The sequence below is a fragment of the Aplysia californica genome, unplaced genomic scaffold (genome assembly GCF_000002075.1).
Source record: "Aplysia californica isolate F4 #8 unplaced genomic scaffold, AplCal3.0 scaffold00359, whole genome shotgun sequence".
In the NCBI taxonomy this organism is placed as follows: domain Eukaryota; kingdom Metazoa; phylum Mollusca; class Gastropoda; order Aplysiida; family Aplysiidae; genus Aplysia; species Aplysia californica.
In genome coordinates this window covers 617,537-627,275 of record NW_004797629.1, presented here as the reverse complement: position 1 = coordinate 627,275, position 9,739 = coordinate 617,537, and the positions used below count along the sequence as shown (strand labels likewise).

At 41.3% G+C, this 9,739-nt stretch overlaps 1 protein-coding gene across 1 annotated transcript in view; it reads right to left on the bottom strand.

Annotated features, from left to right (window-relative positions):
- Window positions 1-1,841: 1,841 nt before the first annotated feature.
- Window positions 1,842-9,739, bottom strand: part of LOC106012387 — a gene marked incomplete at its 3' end in the record, with an annotated part of 24,948 nt that continues 17,050 nt past the window's right edge. The window contains 3 exon segments of the mRNA XM_035971011.1: window positions 1,842-2,012; window positions 3,481-3,674; window positions 8,208-9,537. Coding sequence (XP_035826904.1) covers window positions 1,842-2,012; window positions 3,481-3,674; window positions 8,208-9,537 — 1,695 coding nt within the window.

Genomic DNA, 9,739 nt, shown 5'->3' with positions numbered 1-9,739 from the left:
GGATAGAAAAGTCATAAAAGGATTTTATTTTATTTTATTGTCTTGATTGATCAGTAATAGCCTTCCTTTCTTTCTTTTTTTTTTCCCTTTCGTTCTCTATTGGTCTGCGTCATTCTTTGTGCTGCTTGAACAACAAAAGATATCAATAACATTTGACAACAGCAATGCTTGTACGAGCTGGAATAAAAACAACAAGGATAGGTGTAGATCTTACTTACCACAAGATCAGGGGTGTGGCTGAAAGACAGCAATACGGAGCCAAGGAGCCCAGACGAGAGGGCAAAGGAAGTAAAACTGTGGGGGCAGAAAGTGGAGATGAAAGCAGACGACAGAACGTGGATAGAGAGCCGGATATGATATGAAAGGAGAAAAGGTTTAGAAAATAACTTTTTCCGTCGCTATCCGGATTCGAACCCGGGACCTATTGCATGAGAAGCGAACACCGTAACCTCTAGACCACGAGAGTTCTCTAAATGATATTTTACAACCACACCATCAGCAAACTACAAAAACAACTTTTACACGAAAGTCGTAAATAAACAACGACTCCTTTTACGCTGTGGACATAAGGAACACAGACAATTTTTACAGGGAAAACGTACGTGAACATCGACAATAATGCATCATAATAATTTTAGTCTCCTCAAAACCTTTAAAATAACAAGACAAGACAGGCAGAGGAATGAAGAAGTAAGAGCAGCTATCGGCATTGCGTCCTGCCTGCATTACACAGAAAGACAGAGAATAAAGTGGTTTGGCCACCTGTTACGTATATCACCTGGCCTCGGGAGCCTACAACACCAAGCACTCATGCTATAATGGAAGAGGAAGGTCACACAAAAGGTGGATTGAGGGAGTCAAGGAAACCCTGAGAAAACATAATATCACAACTGAGAGAGATGCAGAGCTGGCCTACCATAAAAAAACTGTATCTCCACTCGACGCTTAACGGCAACAGAGGATGAAAAAGTCAAGTAAAAGTCAAGTTAAGTAAGTTATTTTTAGTAATGTTGAAGATCTTATACTATTCTAGACTTTGCCAACGAAAAAAAAAAGAAATCCTCTCAAATCTAGTTGAAATTTTGAACATGCCCCACTGACTTTGTCAAAAATCTTTGTTTCCTTTCCTTCTCAGATGCAATCATTGACAACATAAAAAACATGGACTGGACTGGATAATATTATGGAAGAATGTGCAAAGGCACCTCGCGACTGTGAAAGATGGAGGGTCATTACACGTCAACCTCTGAGTCAGAGATGACACCTCCGGGTCACAGTATCTACCCGGAGACGTCTCCGACGGAGATAGACCTATCAAAATGCTTTGTGCCTCTGGACTAAGTAAAAAAAATCAGGGGGGGGGGTTACAGGCAAGCGGTACCAGCGGAAATAGAAAAGGCGGGGACATCATGGAAACAGCTAGAAAGGATGCACAGGACAGGCTTCGCTGCAAAAATGTTGTTGATGGCCTATAAAGGGCAAGATAGACAGCCCCCCCTCTCCCCCACTTGTTGTAACCCATAATTTGATAATTTGCAGTCCGGTTTGAAATTTTCTTCAAAATAGTTGATATACGACAGTTTTAGTGGCTATATGTGTGATCTGCAGCAAACAATACACAGTTTGACCCCCAAAAGCAGTGCATCTGAGTGCAGGAGTACTTCTCCGAATAGCTCCAGGGTGCTCGCCGGAGACGTCTCCAAATTGTTCCTGGGTGCTCGCAGACGTCTCCAGATTGTTCCTGGGTGCTCGCCAGAGACGTCTCCGAATATCTTCTGCCCCTCCAGATAATCTGCACAAGCTACTGTGAGCTGTTCATAATTTCCCCCTGGACGACTCACCCTCTGCCGGCGCCACGCTGCAGCTCCCGCCATAAGGAGGCTGGTTGGTGTAAAACGTGTGCGACGACCTCGCGGCTGGCTTCGTGCCGACCTTCACCTCCAGGGTGAGCGTGTAGCTGTAGCCAGCCTGCCACCAGCCGCCCTCTGACTCAAATATCTTGGTTTTGTACGCTGGAGAGAGGGGCCAGGTAAAGAAGAAAAGTTGATAGTTTGTAAGAATCATAACAGAAATAAAGACTACAAACACCACTGGATTTTTGCGTAATAATTCGGGATCTCAGTGCTTTCTTTCCGTATCTCCATTTTTTTTAAAACAGTGAAAATGTGACTTCTTCTTAAGCTCACTTTTTGTTATGAACTATTTTCACTGTTACTAAAAATGGAGATACGACAGGAAAGCACTGAGGTCACGATTTATATGGGTAAAAGTAAAGGGCTGCATTTTGGATAACAATAATAATAGTTAAAAGTATAGCACAGTATTTTTGGTAAAAATCATTATATTATTATTATTATGGAAAGATGCGTAGTCCTATATTTTTTAAACAATTATAAAAGAAAAAATAGAGTGTTGTCTCATGGGAAAATCTGGGGAAAATGTCATGCCTTACAATAATATAAACGTACCGTAGAAAATTTCACCCGATTCATACGGAAATGACCAACGCCATTAACAAAGCTAACTATGAAAAGAATCAGCCCCCCAGCAACAACAATAAAAAGAACTAAAAATGATTGGCATCGGAGACTCGAATTCGTTGTTTCTTTAAATTTTTACATTGTTTTTGTTTTGATAATATCAATCTTTTGGCGTGGGGTTTACTTACATGACTGCTACCCATGAAGACCCCCCAGGGTCACCCTGAAACGTCCGGCTAACGGGGCAAAGGTGAAACCACGACAGGCCCAGCAAGCCGGCGACGGATTGTTTAATGCTCTACAAAGTCATAGGGGAAAGAAACGGACTGACCAAAACGGAAAACGACCAGGAAACGAAAAAGGTCACCCACATGTAAGGGTACAGGGTAGGGGGAAGACCAAGAAAGACCTGGATCCTGGGTGTGAAGGATACCCTGAGAACATTCAATATCCCACCCAGCCAGGCCATCAAACTTGCTAGAGACAGGAAGCTCTTTCTCCCCTCGACGTCCTAGAGGTACTAGTGGACTGATAAAGTAAAGTAAAGTAATATAAATCTTTTGTCATCGATGAGTGGCTGTTGGCCTTTGTTTATTTAGAAGTACAGACTTATGTCAACTTGTCTTCATGGTCATCAATATCACCATCTCAAAAAAACATTGTTGAAAAGTAGTTCAAATAGGGAGACCGGTTGCTCAGTTTCACACTATATACCATTTTTTTTGTCTTTTCACAAATTTGTCAGTGCGATCATCATCATCATCATCGTCATCATCATCATCATCATCATCATCATCATCATCATCATCATCATCATCATCAACATCATCATCATCATCATTATCATCCTCATCATCATCGTCATCATCATCATCATCATCATCATCATTGTCATTAAACTATGTCCCCCTATGCCAGTTGCACAAGATCCAGGCCAGTCGCCCGTACCCGGGAACCCACAAGCCGGAATCATCATTCTCATAACCACGAAAACACTCACTTGAAGCAATTAACTGGTCCCAGTGGTCGGGAGGTATTTCAGTAGAGACCCTGGTGCCAATGTCTGTCTTCACAATAGACCAAGTGTAGTCTGTATCGAGCAGTTCCTGGTCTGTGCAAGTTGGGCACGAGATGACAGGGTCCAGGACTGTGCGGTCTGTGGCTACAAGCTTGGTTTCGCAGTTCCAGCGGCACCTTTTTACGGTGGTGAAGACATAATACGTACATTGGTCATGGAGAAAGAAAGAGTTTGGTTTTAGCAAGAGTTTTACAGCACTTGTAACGAGTTTAGTTAGTTTAGTTTCAGTTGAGGCTTCACGGCACTAGTTTTAGTAAGAATTTTACAGCTTTTGTAAGGTGCCGTAGGCCTCAGCGAGTTTAGTTTTAGTAAGAGTTTTACAGCACTTGTAAAGAGTTAGAAGGAACAACGTGTTTATAGTTTTAGTAGGAATTTTACAGCATTTGTACGGTCCTGCAGGCCTCAGCGAGTTTAGTTTGAGTAAGAGTTTTACAACACTTGTAAGGTGTCGTAAGGAAGAAAGAGTTCAGTTTTAGTAAGAGTTTTACAACACTTGTAAGGTGTCGTAAGGAATATAGAGTTCAGTTTGAATAAGAGTTTTACAACACTTGTAAGGTGTCGTAAGGAAGAAAGAGTTCAGTTTTAGTAAGAGTTTTACAACACTTGTAAGGTGTCGTAAGGAAGAAAGAGTTCAGTTTGAGTAAGAGTTTTACAACACTTGTAAGGTGTCGTAAGGAATATAGAGTTCAGTTTGAGTAAGAGTTTTACAACACTTGTAAGGTGTCGTAAGGAAGAAAGAGTTCAGTTTGAGTAAGAGTTTTACAACACTTGTAAGGTGTCGTAAGGAATATAGAGTTCAGTTTGAATAAGAGTTTTACAACACTTGTAAGGTGTCGTAAGGAAGAAAGAGTTCAGTTTTAGTAAGAGTTTTACAACACTTGTAAGGTGTCGTAAGGAAGAAAGAGTTCAGTTTGAGTAAGAGTTTTATGGCAGGTCACAGTACAAGGAATTGCACTAGAAGACGTCGAATCCTTCTGCTATCTTTGGAGTATAATTGACAGAGAGGGAGGAACAGGCGCTGAAATAAAGTCCCGCATTGGAAAGGCACAGACTGCATTTATTTCTTTGAACAGGATTTGGAGGACCAGGGATATCTCGTTTCGAACAAAGCTTAGAATTTTCAACTCAAATGTGAAGTCAGTCTTGTTGTAATGGATGTGAGACGTGGAACGTATCCCAGGACGTGTATAAAGAGGATCCAGGTTTTCTTAAACAAGTGTCTGAGGAAGCTACTGAAGATCAAATGGACAGACAGAATCACCAACGAGGAAGTATTAAGAAGAACCGGACAGAGCTCAGTCAGAGATGAGGTGGGAAGAAGACGTTGGCGATGGATTGGACACACTCTCAGGAAGTCAAGCAGCTGCATAACAAGAAAAGTGTTAGATTGGAACCCACAGGGTAAAAGATCAAGGGGAAGACCTCGTAGAACCTGGAGAAGAGTCACGGAAATGGATGTACAGAAAAGTGAGAAGACGTGGAGTGATATCAAGCGACTAGCCCAGGATAGGGAAAGGTGGAGAGTGTTTGTCCGTGGCCTCTATCCTGACCCAGGGTGAGAAAGGCAATGACGATGATGAAGAATTTTACGGCACTTGTAAGGTGTACGGAATAACGAGTTCATTTTTAGTCAGAAATTTACAGCATTTGTAAGGTGCTGTGGGACTCCTCGAGTTTAGTTTTAGTAAGAGTTTTATAGCACTTGTAAGGTGTTGTAAGGAAGAAAGAGTTCAGTTTTAGCAACAGTTTTACGACATACTTGTAAGGTGCACGGAAAAACGGGTGCAGTTTTAGTAAGGGTTTTACAGAACGTGTAAGGTGCTTTAAAGAGCAGCAATACTCGTAAGACATAGAGAGTATTGGTTTTAGTCAGAATTTTACGGCACTTGCGATACAAAGATGTCATATTGTTATAAACACCGAAGGTTACAGGTTTTTACCACAGAGTAATATGCAACAAAAAGGAAGAGAGGCGGAAAGACGATAGATGTGTGATAGGACCCGACGTTGTGTCCTTGGGAAAGGCACTTTACACGAATTTTCCTCACCTCACCCAGGTGGGAATGGGTGCCCGGCTATAGACAGCGAAAGATCTTGTCAGTTTGTTAGTGTTTGAGCGCTTAATCGGCTGCTCGCACTGTATGCTTCCCGGGAAGCTGAGAATGTTTCGGAGTGTTCTATGGTTTGCTGGGGTAATAATATAGTGTAAAGCGCATAGAGCCTGCTGTTGAGCGGGGATATGCGCTATACAAATGCTATCTATCTATTATTATTATTATTATAGGAAAGAAAGAATAAACCACACCAGATCAGAGCACTTGTCAATTACTCACTATAAACAAAGGCGGGTTGGGTTTTTTTCTTTCAGATAAAACCTAACTGATGAACAACGGCACATTTAGAGGGAAGATTTATATAAAATGACCAACAACACCTTATACAGAGAAAACATAATAATAATTTTAAAAAACAAAGGCATTGATTATGTGGTGAAATCAGGTACTCCTCAAAATAATGAAACTGAAGAAATTGGCATTTTTCTGCAGGTGTGGGAATTTTTGTGGAATTTATTTTCGGCTCAACACCTTCCATGTCCAAAATAGAACACATTCCTGTTTGGATAGCACTGAAAAGTGTTGATGAAAAGCACAAAATGTGTAAATTTTCTGTTTCAATGTTCTCTCAAGCTAAAGAAATAACTAAACTTTGACATCCAATTCCCACTACTTTTACCTCTGAAACCAGGCGAGCTCTATCTCCTTCAATCACAAATATCTCGACTTGTATTCAAGATAACTGGATATTTCTTTCATTACTTTACTTTTACTTTCCTTTTCCGATCCAGCGGCCGTTTGGGTTCTTGCCCTTTGGTCTGATTTCTTTCATTAAAAGCATGACAATGAACAACCTTTAACATGATAACCAATAACTTTTCTTAATCTATATTTGACGAGCGCCTGATTCCACCGCGTCATGATACAAATGATTTCTACATTGAAGGTAGACATGATCAACGACAATAAATGCACCATAATTATTGCAGACATGGTAAAGATTTATTACTACTACCCGACTATGCCAATTTCTTTAAAATTCTCAGAAATCCAATAGCAATTTGAAGATGCTTCATTAACTTTAGTAGTAGTAGTAGTATAGGGTTTTACGGCGCTCGCAACTGCTAAGGTCATATGAGCGCGCTCATTGACTTTGACAAAAATCTTTGTTTCCTTTCTTTCTCAAACACTAATACCTTTTTTCTAAATAAAATCGTAGCATCCCCTCTTTGTTATGCGAAATGTAATTTGTTGAAATATTGTCAAGATTTCAATAATATAGCTGATCCTGTCAGCATTTAGTAGACTTTTTTCTGTATCCTCAATGAAAGAGTGTAAACGCAGTGATAATATGTGAGGCAGCGTAGTTGAATCAGGCTCTCGTCAAAATAATCAAAGTGAAGAAACTTGCATTTTTCCGCACGTTTGTGAATTGTTATCAAATTTTTGTTTTTTGGCTCAACACATTTCATGCCCATTAAAGAACTCATTTTTGTGCGGATTTTTCTCAAAAACGTTGATTAAAGGCACAAAAAAGTAAATTTTCAGTTACCACGGACTCTTAAGCTAAGGAAATAACTAGTCTTTCGCGGCCATTTTGTCAATTATTTTGCCTCTGAAAACAGGTGACCCCCACCTCCTTCTTTTGCAAATATCTCGACTTGTATTCAAGATAAATGGATATTTTTGTCATCCAAATAAAGACAAATGAACAAGCTTTAAGATGAGACCAATAACTCTACATGCCCAAAAATTGACGAGAGCCTCATTCCACCACGCTGCCTCACATATGCAGGAAATTGTCTGATAGATATTGTGTATCACAACTCAAAATGTATAACAACAACATACAAAAATAACTAGCGCCTGAGACACCTTAGCAATGACAGATCAGAGAAATATCCCGTTTTGTTTTAAGGCATGGATAGAAAGGATCTAGTATATTGAATGTATACACCAGTTCGTATAATTTATTATACAATGTTCCTGGGGGTGTTTGTTTCGGAGGTTTTTTTATATACGTTTTTTTCGCAACAGTCAAAAAAAAATTACACCCGTCTACACAAACTAGATCATTTTAGAGGCGGGTTTCAACTAAGTCTGTCAGGGTCAATCCAGGCTCAGAGGAGCAGAGCAAAAAGTTCCAGATATTCGATCAAAATTCTCCCCACACGGAAATCGAACTCAGGTCTGCTTCGTGTGACGGTGAAGCGCCTAACCTCTCCACAACAGACGCCAGACTGGCATGTTTTAAAGATGTTAATGCTTTAAGTGATAATAATATGGCTATGAAGCTAAAGCTAGTACAAGGTTTACATCTAGTTTCAAAGTTACAGTGCACAAACAAATTAGACTCACAACTATGTACATAAACAGTCAAAACACCAACATTGCAGATCCTCCAGATATTTTGAATATTACTAAACTCATACATGTATTGCCTGGAAGGTATTTGAAAGGTCTATAATAAACATTATTTATTATATGATTTTAGAATACATTGATATGTCTGATGTGTACATGATCCCCCCCACTATCAATTTACAAAAATGTGAAGTAATCTTTTAAAAATGAATATGAAAAAAATCAACTCACAAGAGATTAAAGTCTGGTGGCTGCTCCAACAAGATCTCAAGAACCTGCACGTCCACGGTCGAGCGGCCACCTTTTGACACCTCCACCTCAAACAGCGCGATATCGTTGACTGTGAAGACGCCTGTGTCCACATTGAAACTTCCCGAGGTACTGGAGATCTGTCCGGGGCACGCACGGAGGCTTTTGTAGCTCTTGTCGTCTTGATAAGTGCTCAAATACCTCGTGATGTCTTGAGCCGAATCCAATAGATAGCACGCCCACGCGTAGTTCAGACCAGTTCCCCCGGCCTCTCTGTCGGCTGGGTCGTAGGACAACAAGGCGGCGTCCATAGCAACCAGAGAACCAATCTTCTTTTGCTGCTGATCTCCGCCGGAGATTTTCGCCACTAGATCAGGCAGACGTACACTTAGATGCATGATATCTTCCACGAAATCCCGACTGTCCTTTACCGAGGCGTTTAACTTCAGCCTGTACAAGCCTTCGGAAGTGATGAAGTTTCCCACCACTAAATTCACCGCCTCGGGTTGGTGTATAGTCACTTCTTCCCACGCGAAGGAAGGGGGCGTTGCCGTGTTTTTCCACAGCCACCAGTAGTACTGCAAGACACTTCCTTCGGCGCACGACTCGGTTAGCTGAGCCCGACCTGAGATGGAAGGAATAGCGGAAAGCAGAGCAGGCATTGGGGTATCCTCGGATCTATATGTCGTGTCGAACAAATCGTGAGTGGAGATGCAGGGCCCGTACGTTTCAAATCTGTACACGACTTCTTCCTCCTCATCGTCCTCGCTGATCTGTGCGCTAGCGCGGTAAGGGCTGATAACTGAGTACGTTTCCCGCAGCTCCATTTTATCAACCCCATCGGCCATCTCGACAAGCTGACTGTCATTAGGTTGGTAGGTAACATTAACCGTCAACGATCCGTTTGTGTCGTATCTGACAAGTTCAAAGACAACTTCCTCTCCTATCTTGACAAAAGTAGGTCGGCCAACAATATAAAAGTCCAGAAGCCCAACTCTTACCGGCAGCGTCACAACTTTGTTGAGCCCAAACGCGGTGAATGTGACATTCACGTTATAGAGCCCGGGAGTTGTATAAGTTATAACTTGCTTTTGACCAGGATTGAACGAGGGGAATGTCCACTGCTGCATCGGATCTCCAGAGTCTATCGTGACGACCATGTCCGATATCGGGTTTGTGATTGTTTCATGGCCGATGCTCACTTCGACAGATCCGGCATGTAACGTGTAATCAAAAAGTACGAAATCGCGGCTCAGACTGGCTAAAGCTAGGGTGGTTGGCGAGGTGATGGAGACCGAGACCGAGTCTGTCTCTGAAAAAAAAGAAAAAAAAAAAAAAAAAAAAAAAAAAAAAAACAGATGACGTTGAAGATTTTTTAAAAATTCAGTTTTTTTCTTCACAGGCTTATTAAGAAAAGGTTGGTTAGACCATCTCGGAAAGATACAAAGCATTGGAATTGAACTCTCTCTCTCTCTCTCTCTCTCTCTCTCTCTCTCTCTCTCTCTCTCTCTCTC